The 13,252-nt window shown below is 39.3% G+C and overlaps 1 protein-coding gene across 1 annotated transcript; it reads left to right on the plus strand.

Annotated features, from left to right (window-relative positions):
* The first annotated feature begins 9,142 nt into the window (after positions 1-9,142).
* Positions 9,143-12,654, plus strand: galr1a (galanin receptor 1a). The gene is made up of 3 exons (XM_032536004.1): positions 9,143-9,924; positions 10,300-10,365; positions 11,196-12,654. The coding sequence occupies exons 1-3, from the start codon at positions 9,271-9,273 to the stop codon at positions 11,547-11,549; spliced, it is 1,074 nt and encodes a 357-aa protein (XP_032391895.1). The 5' UTR covers positions 9,143-9,270; the 3' UTR covers positions 11,550-12,654.
* The last annotated feature ends 598 nt before the right edge of the window (positions 12,655-13,252 follow it).

Here is a 13,252-nt window from a genome sequence, read left to right on the forward strand (position 1 = left end):
CAAAGCAGCCCGCAGCACTGTGAGGCCATTGTTGAATTGGCCTTGTATATCCTCTCAATGGATTGTGTTTAAATTGGATGTACAGTCACCCAGATTAACAAATTGACATGCTCAGAAGACAAGAAAAGTGTGTTGTGTGACAACCTGTGAACACTAGCCAAGTATCTACATCTGCACTGTAATAAAATAAACTCGTGGTAACTTTGCATGATCGTATTTCCTCCATTTTTGTGTTCTCACATAGTTTATGACAAACGGAGCTTCAAAGGTTGTATTTCTGATTTGAAAAGATTAAGATTAAACAAATGTTTTGTTGTACTGCACTGTAAAGGCTGTAATGGCCATTAAGGGTCAACATCATGGCTATGTCCAAAACTATTTGAGTGAGAAGACCTTGAGTGGAGATTGGTTTGTACACCGCTGTTTCCAATGTAAAAAATGCCAAGCTCAATGTGTATTCCTTTTGTGAGAACAGTTTGTCATGGTCAGTGTTATATGTGGGATTTCAAATATCATTGAGTGTTTGGCTGTGTAAAAACTTTAGTGTACCACATTTCAACACTGCAAGGAGTCCTGGATGTGTTTCATCCGCAGTGGCTGCAGCAGGCTGCAAACAAAGCACGATCTGTTGCAGGGTAAGTTGTGTTAGAAAACACCCATGCAGTATCAGAATATTAAAAGTTTAGAAGAGATGACTTGTTGTTATAGCGGTTTTCTTATTTTAATGAACAGATGAATCTGTTTTCACATCGCGGAACATATGACAAACCAAAGCCTTTTGAGTTAATTTCCGAAGTGGAGACACAGCTGCATCGTTTCAGAAATTAGTTTCTTTTATAATGCAGCACAATTATCCAGATGAACATTACAACATATAACTAGTAAAAGAACATTATTAGGAAATGTGTTAATCCCCAAAATGCTAAGTTAATAAATGCCTTTGGCATCATTTTTATATAAAACTGTGGAAACTGGATCTGGAGATTCAGTAAGTAAGTGACTTCAATACACACTGTAAGCACAGATGTAAAACAATGTGTTTTTTTTTCACTCTCCAAAGCTGACAAGTGACAGCACCAAAACAAAAAGATGAAGAAGCATTGTAGCGTTGCCCTGTGTGATGACTGTATAGACCACTACATAGGCCAAGTTATTGGTCCATCGATGTGGTACTAAAATCGAGCATGTTATGAAACCAAAGCAAGCTATCAATACCTAATAAAAAAAACAGGCCTACATATTATTGAGTAACACAAACCTATCCTTTTTAGTAGAGAAGGACAAGAAAAAGAAATCAGTCATCTGAAATAATTATGTATTGGTCTCCGACCAGTCTGCCATTAATGTCATCTGGGAATAGCTGCATTGTCCCACTCAGTCTCCGGTACCAGTGCAACAATTTCTAACCATCTGAAAAACTGCAATAGTAGAATTTTAATCAAACGTGACAGCAATAGTGGCAAGCAATGCATGTTAAAAAAATAGAACAGAGCACATTCAAAAAGACAACGGAATAACTGTTAAACACGTTTATTTCGGGTTAGAGCAACAACTGATTTAACACAAGACTCCAGGGTTATTGTTAGCCTGCATGTTAACATGCTTTTGTGCAACCAAGTCAAGGCTAGATTCATCCAGGATAACTTTAATGTCCTCATCCTGGTTTTTTGCAATGGGTAAATATAATACAGACACTAATACAAAATTAAGTATTTCTGTTGACAGCCACATGAGCCTCAAATAAAGGGCTTTCAACAAAGATTTTAAAGAAAATCTGAATCCTTGTCAAAATGGAGAAAGTCAAGGCCTTTATTTGAGCTCATCTGCTGAGAAATCCTAAATAGTGGGTGAGAATTTTATCTGAACATGAGCGACCATATCATTGAAGTCTATTGAGGCTACATAGCTGCATAGTTTCCTGTATAAACACAGTAAAATGGGGATATTCAGAGGGAGACATGTTTGTCCACTCTGCCTCGTACACAGTGCTCCGTCTGTTTGTCCTGCAGGGCCGAGCCTCAGCGCAGCACCCACGGTGCCTGACAAGAGGTAGGGTACAGGAATGCGGAGAGTGGGCTGACCACACTGCTTGTGCCCTGGTGTCCAGAAGAGTCTTGGATTTGTTCCTGGGGCTGGAAGTTTGAGGCTGGGTGCAGGGGAAACAATAGCGGCCATTGCAAGAGAGCTGTGGGACACAAACACGGGCGATATCCTTGAACCCAAGCAGGAATGCCAATCTAGACCAAAGACGCCCACTCAGCAAAGCAGCTGAATATCCATCGGCTTCTGGAGAGAAGGAGAAAGAGAGCCTTTCTCTGTTCTTTTTCTGTCCTATCTCGTGTGCAAAAACTCAAACGTTTTGGCTTTTACAGTAATTAGTTAAAACATTATGACTTTTGAAACCTCTATGACATGATGCTGTCACATTTGTATGTACTGTAGAGCGAGCGTAACAGGTCACTTGAGTTAAAAGTAATCAGATGGGTCTAGATTTTGTTCCCCAAAGACACAATCCAATGGAGCCTGGTGTTCAGTTATAGTGTCTGAAGCCATCTTGACTCCTAAATCAAGTGAAGATAAGTCATCATTTTGAAAAAAATTTTTTTTTATAATTACTTCTATACATCCATCTGTCATCTGTGTTAAATGCATACAACGTGTTCTTCCGTCAGAATACATCAGTCTGACCCTGAACGCTGCCGTTACAACAGGATTTAGTTTCATTCGCTGACGTTTTTATGAAAGCTGTAAAGCCTCGACGTCTGTAGATAGACTGTATTTACATAAGTTGATGAAGTCTCAAATAGCTTTGTTCTGCTTATTTTTATTCTCAAATCCAGCAGGGACGTTAACTGCTCAAGGTAAAATAAGAATATGTGATTCCATCTGTAATCAAGAGCCAATAATTAGCTTTGAGAGTGAAAAGCATTTGTGTTGTGTGTCTTTGTCGCCCTGGATGACCTCTTCATGCTGCAGTCCCTGCTGCCTATAGCGTAGATGACCACATAGCTATGATGCTCAGCAGCTGATGTAACCATTCAGCGGATGCTCGGGCCAAGAAAAGTCTCTACACTTTCTCCTCTTGATGAAACATGTAATTGTGTCTAACTTTACATTTTGTATTTGATAAATAACTAACCACGGCCTTAAAAGCCAACAAAACTTTCTGACTCATTTTGCGTTGCATTGTCTCTGAAAATTCCCATTGTTTTGAACTAATAGGATCAGCCGTAAGATCTGAATGGCTTATTTTCCCGCAGTGCATCCTCACAGCGTTCCTCCTGGCCAGTAAACAACTCAATGCAAATGTCTTGGTGGTTGAAAGCCAACGATTCCATCAACATTTGGCAGGAGCTGCCGCCAGGGCTCGAGCATAATGCTATCATTTGTTTAGCATCTAAACAATATCATGCACTCTTGTTTCAAATGGAGGCCCAGAAGATATTTTTGAGCCACTGCTTCTGTAAATAAGGGATTGATGCAAACAGGAGACATTTTCTGATTTTACAGTAAACATCAGAAAAGAAGAGAAGCTACACACTGATGCTCTTCAATCATTTTGCTTTTGGTTGCTTTTTTCCAGTTCTATCTTCACCTTTGGAGTTTCACTACACCATCATATATTTGAAAGTAAAACATGACACCCTACAAAAGAATGTGATTTCAGCCATTTTTGGGCATCATGGTCTGTCATCTTTGGCAGGCATCAGAGAATGATCACAACTTTCTGTATGGTGTATGTCATTCATTCATTCTTGTCACTTTATTTGAACATAACAGGTTTGAACTAAATTATCTAATGATATGACCATAATTCTTCAAACAAATTTATGACAAGACTGTCATGTGCAGCAAACTATTCATCTAAAAATGTGTGCAAATGACTAATGGAATATCTAACTTTTTTACTTTACAGTCATGTACTCTTTCTTTCTTTCTCTTTACTCATTCTTCTGCCTCACATTTGGTTATGTTAAGGTGGACACAGACGTTTCCATTGTCAAAGTCAAAGTACTTTTATTGGTCTCCCTAAGGAGAAATTTGCATTGGAAACTGAGCAACTTAGCTGCAAGAGTTACAGACACAATGACAAGCACAGGGTTAAAAAACAATTAAAAAAAAACGAATATACAATTAACATAAGGGCTACTCGAGGGACTGTGCAAATAGCAGATTTACGATTTCCTATACTAAATAAAGTGCTACATGAAGTGCTACATACACTACCGGTCAAAAGTTTGGGGTCACTTACAAATTTCCATGCCACTCCATTATAGACATAATACCAGCTGATCTGAGTGGGTGGCTGATCTTTAATGCAATATCTACATTGCCCATTATCAGCAACCATTTATCCAGTGTTCCAGAGGCACATTCTGTTTACTAATCTGATATCATTTAAAAAAACTAACTGAGAAAACACTGGAGAATCCTTTTGCAATTATGTAAGCACATAATGTAATTTGAAAACTGCTGACCGGGTTAAAAAAAACAATGCAACTGACCTCAGCTGGTATTCTGTTTATAATGGAGTGCAATGGAAATTTCTAAGTGACCCCAAACTTTTGACCGGTAGTGTCCATAAAGTACATTCATTTAGAACAAGTGACTTCAGAAGCCATGTTTGACAATAGCATGTTCCCTGTACAAACCGCTATTTCACTTCAGTACTTAATGAACCGCCATGTTGCCTCCTGCAGTATGTTGCATGCATGGAATATGGAAGTGGCTGTGTGCGACTGAGTAAACAAATTTAATCTGCAAGTTGCTTCAGTGGAAGAGCTCAGAGGCCAGGGTCGGCTTCAGCTCCCAGTGTGAGTGTGTGGTGACACTGAGCACACATGTTCAACACATTTATCTGCAGAAAAAAAAAAAGCTTTTAAAAGAAACGTCCTCTGGCTCTAGACACCATCTGATAACAGACCTGTTTGTCTTTGCACTTGAGACAGTTGAGGAAGATGACTCACATTGTAAAGACATGATTGTTGGGGCAAACCTCCCTCACTCCCTCTACTGCTGATGTGAGGAACTGCTAAGTGCATGAACGCGCAGGAGAACAAAATATAACACCTATGATTTATTAACAGCCAGCAATAAACACTTATTTTGTTCCACTGAGACAGTGTTAGAAAACTGTGAATTCAACCTAATGGTAATCAACACTTCTTTGAACACGCACACACACTCACACGCAGAGTATTTTTACAGAGCAGTATTGCAACTTCTTCCACAGGACTGCAATCCCACATTCATATTCAACATTTGAGCCAAAATGAAAAATAAAACTAAGCTTTCTGTCTTTTCTAAACAATAAAATTATACAGTCATTATTTTTGTCTGTACTTAAATTCAAAGACATTTTGATAAACCAAATCATCATTGCTGTCTTGACTTTAACATTCCAGATCTGCAGTATACCAGCATATCTGAGGGCATATCGGCCATGTTTTGTTTAGCACAAACGGGGACCTGTCTTGTATTGTGAGAATACATTTCAGAAATAAATTCAATGGAAAAAATAACCAGTAAATAACATTTTCAGTTTTCAGACATTGAAGAATGATACCAGCTTTATCAGAAAGATTAACACACTTAAAGGAACATTATCATCCTAAATCTCCCAGACACACAAACACACACTATAATCTAAAGACATGCTGTTTTTACATCTGACCAAAACAAAACAGAAGAGAAAAGAACACTGGATTAAATCACCCAAATGTCAATCTGAAGCTCCCAGCTATTTAACAAGCAAGGTGAGTCTATTTCAAATGATTGGGGTAAATGGATGAGCTGTGGCTGTGGTCTCCTCTCATCCCTCAGTGTCATGGTAACAACAGGTCTGAGTCTAAAGGGCTAACTACCTGAGAGGAAGAGCAGCAGGGTCCAAAGCAGCTTATCTTCTTAAGTCTCTAACAAGGTTGGTAAAGAAGATCACATGGAGGTGGAGGGAAGGTGCTGCAGGGACACTGCTTTTGTGGTGTGATAGCATGAGATTACTGTGTGTTACAGCTCGTTTATTAGGACGTCGTTCTTTGTGACTTTTTTTCTTCCCTTCTTAATTTGTCAATCGCAACACACCCTCTTTCTCAATAAGCATAAAGAAAAACGTAGACACAGAGGAAGTAGCGATGCATTTACATTTTGGACAAACCAAATGACAATGCTAACAAGATTAAGTAGCATCACTAAAAAATAGGACTCATGGGCGATGAATACTGCTGGAGGTATAAAATGTATCTTCATTTGATTTGGGAATGTTTTATAGTTTCTTCTCTTTGGAAAACAGTAATCAATAGTTTTGGAAAATGGTTGCATTATCAGCTGCCAGAATCTCCCCCGATGTGTTTATTAGGAGATTAATCTCGATCACAGGCGTGGATGGACTACTGAACGGGCCTACCGGGCACCGACCCAAAGTGTCTGGGCTCCCCCTGGCCTTCACCTGCAACATTTCACTCGAAAAGACGCACGCAGTACCGGCCACAAAGAGATGCAAAGTTAACACAAAGAAACAGAAAGACTACAAAGAGACGCAAAGAAACGGCAAAGAGACACAACATCACTGTAAAGAGTGTAACGACTACAAACAGATGCTAAATAATAAATGGCAAAAGCACCACAAGTCTGTGTCTTGCTCTGATGTAGAAAAGATGGTGGACCCCTTTCCACGTCTGTGCCCAGGGGCCCATAGTCTCTTAATCCATCCATAACTATGGAGTATGCCTAAAGATAATTTGGACTGGCATTAGCAGGCTTTATTGGCACAAAGATGGTGGTCCACCATTGGAAGAGTCAGACATGCCTCATTTGAAAAATGCATTTAATTCCTAATCGCAAGGACTGTGCACAGATGTGTTCTGTTTGTTCTCTTATCAGTTCTTCACTGAATTATTATCAGATTTTTGTCTTCCGTTGCATTATGTCTTTATATACTGTATTGGAAAAGTTGATAAAAAACACTTCATAAAGAAAATAAAAGAAAGTACAAATGTTTATATCATTCAGTAAATAGTAGGTGTAATAGGTTGAAACGACTTATGGAACACACAAAAAAATTCATTCTTCAGACATTCTTAGACAGTAAAACTTATGCATTAAAAAGCTTTATTTGGTCTCGTTTTGACCACATAGGATCTTCACAAATGCAGAAATAATAAAGATTTAGGATACAAGGGACTCTGTACAATGCACCTCACATAAGACTAAGGAGTCTTAGGACTCTTTAAGAGCACCTTCACTGCACAAATCTACAGAGAGGAGGGATGTCATTCTCAAGTGGACAGATGAGCTGACACTGGTTCAGGGTTAGGAGCTGATGAGTGCTGAATTATTTCAGCATCGCGGACAGTGCCAAGAATGAAAACAGGACGGTTTACCACATCTATCTTATGAACAGCTATGGCACAATTGTAGGAATGAGTGATATATGTCTTGTGAAATTGGAGGCTGTCTTAAAGCTTCAGTGGACCTTTCTCCTACCCAGCAGAAAGATGGATAACATCTCGGTCAATAGAGTAAAGAGTCACCATGGAAACTTCAGGCTGCTTCAGGACATGAACCAATTACAAAACAACTGCCCTGCTCCCAAATGTACAATAAGTCTGTGATATAATGACTGCTATTCATTTTCTGAAAGGCTAAGATCCAAACCATCACCACCATCTTCATCAGTATCATTACCATCCTCATCTTCATAAGACTATAGTGTAACATGTTGAATTTACCTGATTAACACCAGCAAATTAAGCAGGCACATAACCGTCTGAGGACAAGTGGACCCCAAGATAACATCAGCCTCTGCTCTCAGGTTACATCGTGTGTGTATCATCTCTGTCGTCATTTCCAGATGGTTATCCCATGGGTAGATCTATCAACACTGGTCCGCCTGAGACTCAAATGCTTGCATGATGATCATACAGCTGTTCCCAGACCTGATCGGAGCAGATCAATAACACAAGCTGAAGACTGGGGACAATCGATGGAAATGAGAAAAATTAGAAAGTATTTCCTGGCTGAGTTGTGTGCACGTTCACTTACCTGTTTAGTATCTGACTCTTAAAAAGAAGCTGTTTTAGAAGGATTAAATCACAATGTTCCTTACAAGAAGATTATTAAACATTTCATGGAAAATTAACCGGCAAATCTACTAATTTAATTTTGTACTTCCATAGGTTTGGGGGACTTCTGAGATACAGAGTTTAGCTATGCTTGTGGCATGGCTCTGGGGATGGTAATGTTGGTTTGTCGGTCAAGGGGTCGGAAATATCTCAACAACTTTTGGATGGATCATGAAATTTGTATAAACATTCCATGTCTTGTTACAGAACAAATCAATATCCTGACATTTAAGTCTTAGAATTGGTAAACAATGCTGGATCATGCATGTTGCTTCCCTTAATGAAATAGGTTGTGCAAAACCAATACTGCAATGTTCGGAAAATCCAGATAAAACTGGAATAGTATTTGAAATAAATATGTATACATTGATAAGCATTTATAAATGTATTAATATATATGTGTACTAAGTAAATCTTGTACGAAACAGTGAAGTTGATGAATTACTGATGCAGTCAGTGAGACCGGATGAAGTTGTGGACAAAGCCCACCAAGATAAATATTTATGCTACACAGTATTTGTCTCAGAAAATGTCCAAATCCAGTCATTATATTAGACTGAAGTGCACTCTCTAATGAAACAAAACAAAAAGCTTCTTTAATGTTGGCAGACACATTCCTCGTACAGTTCATCATAAATAATTACACAATGCCACACTTTTGATATTGTGTGTTTTCTTAGTGCAAAGAAATTATGAATAATGGGAATTTGTTTAGCTGGGGGGGATGGAATGGGGGTGGACTCTCTCACTGGCACATGTGGGTGTTGTATGTGCATGTAATAATTGTAATATATAATGAGTTTGTATTTCTACAAATATTGCAAAACAACCTATTATAAATAGATATTTAGGCTACCTTATATGAATCTCTGATACATTATGTTAAAGTAAAGACTGAATGCTTGGTGACTATGTTGTTAATGTATAGTGTAACTGTTTATTCCCATTTCACTGGCTGCAGGTCACTGAAAACAGTGGAAAGGTATTGGTCGGCTGTTTTGCGCACAACATGGTGACGTTGCTTAGGAACAGCTTGCAAATGCATGAGCTCCATCCAACCTTTACTCAAGAGAAAATCCAACACGAGCTTCACGTGGAGGATATGCATGTTTTATATCAACATGTAACTTTTCTTGAATAGTGGAAAAAGATGGAGCTACAGTTGGAAAACCAAAGCCAGCCTTTCAACAGCAACACCGTGAGGCTGCCAGGTAAACCTGTACTGGGGATGGGTGTAGACAACTTTATTTCTCTTCTGATATTTGGACTTGTTTTCATCCTCGGGGTGCTTGGGAACACCATGGTGATCACGGTGCTGGCACGCAGTAAACCGGGACAACCGAGGAGCACAACTAACATCTTCATCCTCAACCTGAGCGTGGCGGACCTCTCCTACCTCCTCTTCTGCGTCCCCTTCCAGTCCACCATCTACATGCTGCCCACATGGGTGCTGGGAGCTTTCATCTGCAAGTTCATCCACTATTTCTTCACCGTGTCCATGCTGGTCAGCATTTTCACTCTGTCGGCGATGTCCGTGGACCGTTACGTGGCCATCGTCCACGCCAGGAAGTCCTCCTCGATCCGGGTGGAGAGTCACGCCATGTTCGGAGTAGTGCTGATCTGGATCCTGTCTCTGGCCATGGCAGCTCCCGTTGCGCACTACCAGGGCATCGTGGTGAGGGAGGACAACAACACCTTCTGCTGGGAGGTTTGGCCAGGTCACCAGAGGAAAGTCTACGTGATGTGCACTTTTGTTTTTGGATACCTCCTGCCTCTCACTCTGATATCTGTCTGTTACGCAAAGGTGGGTGAGCGTGGATCAGAGTTAATGAATGCGCATTGATCTACGGTGTTAATGACAGATATTTGACAGTTCACACCAAATTTAGATTCTTGCGAAGTTAAACACGATGTTACATTGTGGCTTTTATTCCCATAAAGCCATTTCTAGTGTTAATATGTTGACTTTTCAGCCACAGTCGTTTGAAATTGACAAATGATCACTGAAACATTATTTGTCTAAGCAGTTGGTGTGTATAAATCATGTGTAATGATATGCAAAAGTGTATTAACTCTTGTAGCTGGTGCTACATTGATTGGTTAAATATAAGATATTTTTTAAAATAGAAACAACAACATATTTACAGCCTTTATCTTTATCACACTTTCATTATTGCAGGTTTTAAACCATCTGCACAAAAAGCTGAAGAATGTGTCCAAAAAATCAGAGCTCTCCAAAAAGAAGGTTGGTGGTTATTTCTGTCTCTTTATGTTCAACATGTTTTACAATAATGGGGAAATGCTTCTCTTATTTCTCCTTGTATGACTGATGGTTCAATGATGGATCAGGTATGTGCTGTAGTGGTGCTTAAAAAGCAAGTGTGCAAAATTCTCATTGAAAAAAAAAAAGACTGCACACTGTTGACTTGCATGTAGATCTGAAACGATAAATTGATTAGCTTGATTGTAAAAATCAGTCTGCAACTATTTCGATAATCAATCATCGTTTCATTTTCAAGCAAAAATGCCATACATTCACTGGTTCAGGCTTCTCCAATGTGAGGATTTTTTGCTTTTCTTCCTCATATATAATATACTATATATGATAGTTAATTAAATATTGGAAATATCATTAGGTTTTGGAAAGCTGGTCGGACAAAATGTGACGTGAAGACGTCATTTGATTTTGACATATTGAGTTGGGCAGTTGTTACTTCTTTGTGACATTTCATAGACAAAATGATAAATTAGAGCATAATTGTCAGTCAAATAATAAAATAAAATGTTACATGCGGCGCTGCTTTCATACATTCTGCACTACGTCGCTGGAAATACAAGTGAAGATGCCTTGTGGGGAAGTGACCTTGTGTGTAAAGTCTAGTTGGTAATGAAATTCAGTCAGTAGAAATGTTTTGTCATCTTGTATTTGAGTATTTGGACTATCCATAAACTACCTGCCTGTTATTATTTGACTTTACCTTATGTTTGTCATTGTTATCTCGTGTTACTCCTCCTGCACAGACGGTCTAGTTATCAGTTACATTTGATAACAGTTACCAACCATTATCTCCCCAGACTGCCCAGACAGTCCTGGTGGTGGTCATCGTCTTCTGCCTGTCTTGGTTGCCTCACCACATCGTTCACCTGTGGGTGGAGTTTGGCTCTTTCCCCCTGAACCAGGCCTCCTTCCTGTTCAGGATGGTGGCTCACTGCTTGGCCTACAGCAACTCCTCCGTCAACCCCATTATCTACGCTTTCCTGTCGGAGAACTTCAGGAACTCCTACAAGCAGGTTTTCTGGTGCCGGATGACCAGCAAGTGTCCCGTGAAAGACACCAGGGAGCTCCGCAGCAGGATGGAGACGGCACCGTCCACTAACATCAGCATGACTTACAAAGGTCATGACTCTCAGACCAGCAAAATGCTCTGATGTGGCCCCTGGTGCTGAGAGAATCTTCTGTTTTCTTCTGTATGATGATCCTGGATTTTTAAATCCAATACGTATTGGTATTTGAGATGGAAAAACCCCACATTACTGATATATTATATATTTCTGTTCAACATACTGTTAACAGCTGTGCACGGAGCTCTATCAAACTCAGTAACATTACTCATGTGTCACCACATGTTTTCAGTAGTCATTTGTCCAATTTTCTGTAATATATTTTCCACAGTCTAACATGCAGGTGCATCCTTGAAACCTACTGTACATGTTGGATTTTCCCCATTTCTACTAATGGGAACTTCTGATTTAGTGCTCTTAAACTTAACGTCACTGTAAAATGTTTTCACAGTTTTGTCTTTTTATTATAAGCAAACAAATGCATTCAAGTCAGCCCACATAACCACGTGGACAATATTTTTTTGTGAGTGTATAAATTATACAAAGAGATTCATAAATAATAATAATAATAATAATAATAATAATAGCACAGCTGTAATCCGTGACATGCTACATCTTGTTTGGACGTAATGAGTTTTACTCTGATCTGTGCAGTTTACATATTGTTTCCTGTTTCTCACTAAGGCTGAATTAGATTAAGATGACTTTTGCAAACAGGTACTGCTGCGTGTTCCTCTCCGCCCCCTGCAGCCATTATGCATACAGTATCTTACAGCAGCCTTTCATACTGCCTCAGAAAACAGAGAAAAGGGTTTTGCATTTGAGAAGCAGGGATTTATGCAAAGCATGAGAGGATTTCATGTATGGAAATGAGATTTACTGTGAAGAAACAGAGCCCACTTAGAGGTGTTTCTTAAATGCAGGTACACGACTGCATTGGTAGTCAGGTTACTTAAAACATATGAGCTTTAATTTTAATATCCTGTATTGCATAAGATAACCTGCTGTTACTCAAAGCCAAAACGCTCAAAATAACTTGTAAAAACTGTTCTTCTTACTGCGGAGAAGCTGTCAGGTCTTCTAAATATGACAGAATAACATCTTTTTGGGGATTTTTTGTGTGTGTGTTGTTTTCTTGTTTTTGTATGTGTTTTCTTTTCAACACATCTAAATAAAGATATTAAACATCTGAGTTTTAACATTATAAAGAACATAAATTGATTACATTTTTTTCTGGTTTCTCAGCTGCTTTACCTCCACTAACAATTCCCGTTGAACAACTCCCTTCTTTTATCACATCTCAGGGCTTAAAAAACATCAGCAGTTAGTACGCAGCCAATAACCTCATTCCGATATAAAATGAAATTCACCTTCTGCTCGCTCAGCGTCGATGCATACCTCTAGTACTGTGTAAGTGCAATCAGCACTATTGAAACATTCTTGGAGTACTTAATGGTGATCATTAGGGAGAAATTATACATGACACCTATTATAACCAGGCCTTACATTTAACAATTTGATTTAATGGGATTGAAAAGGCAGATGTTGCAAATTGAAAATGTCCCGTGTTTTGCTCTCTATTCACCTGTCTGTCTGTAGAACTGTCTGTCTGTATACCTGTCTGTCTGTTCACCTGTATATCTGTTCACCTGTATATCTGTTCACCTGTATGTCTGTACACCTTTCTTTCTGTACACCTGTATGTCTGTTCACCTGAGCTGCTGGTGTGTCTGCGGCCCCAGGAGGGCAGAGCCCCAGGAGGGCAGAGCCCCAGGAGGGCAGAGCCCCAG

This window comes from Etheostoma spectabile, chromosome 14 (genome assembly GCF_008692095.1).
Source record: "Etheostoma spectabile isolate EspeVRDwgs_2016 chromosome 14, UIUC_Espe_1.0, whole genome shotgun sequence".
NCBI lineage: Eukaryota > Metazoa > Chordata > Actinopteri > Perciformes > Percidae > Etheostoma > Etheostoma spectabile.

Coding starts and splice junctions, on each gene's coding strand:
- galr1a (XM_032536004.1), top strand. CDS start 9,271: ATGGAGCTACAGTTGGAAAACCAAAGCCAGCCTTTCAACAGCAACACC. Junction 9,925..10,299: donor TATCTGTCTGTTACGCAAAG/GTGGGTGAGCGT, acceptor TCATTATTGCAG/GTTTTAAACCATCTGCACAA. Junction 10,366..11,195: donor CAGAGCTCTCCAAAAAGAAG/GTTGGTGGTTAT, acceptor TTATCTCCCCAG/ACTGCCCAGACAGTCCTGGT.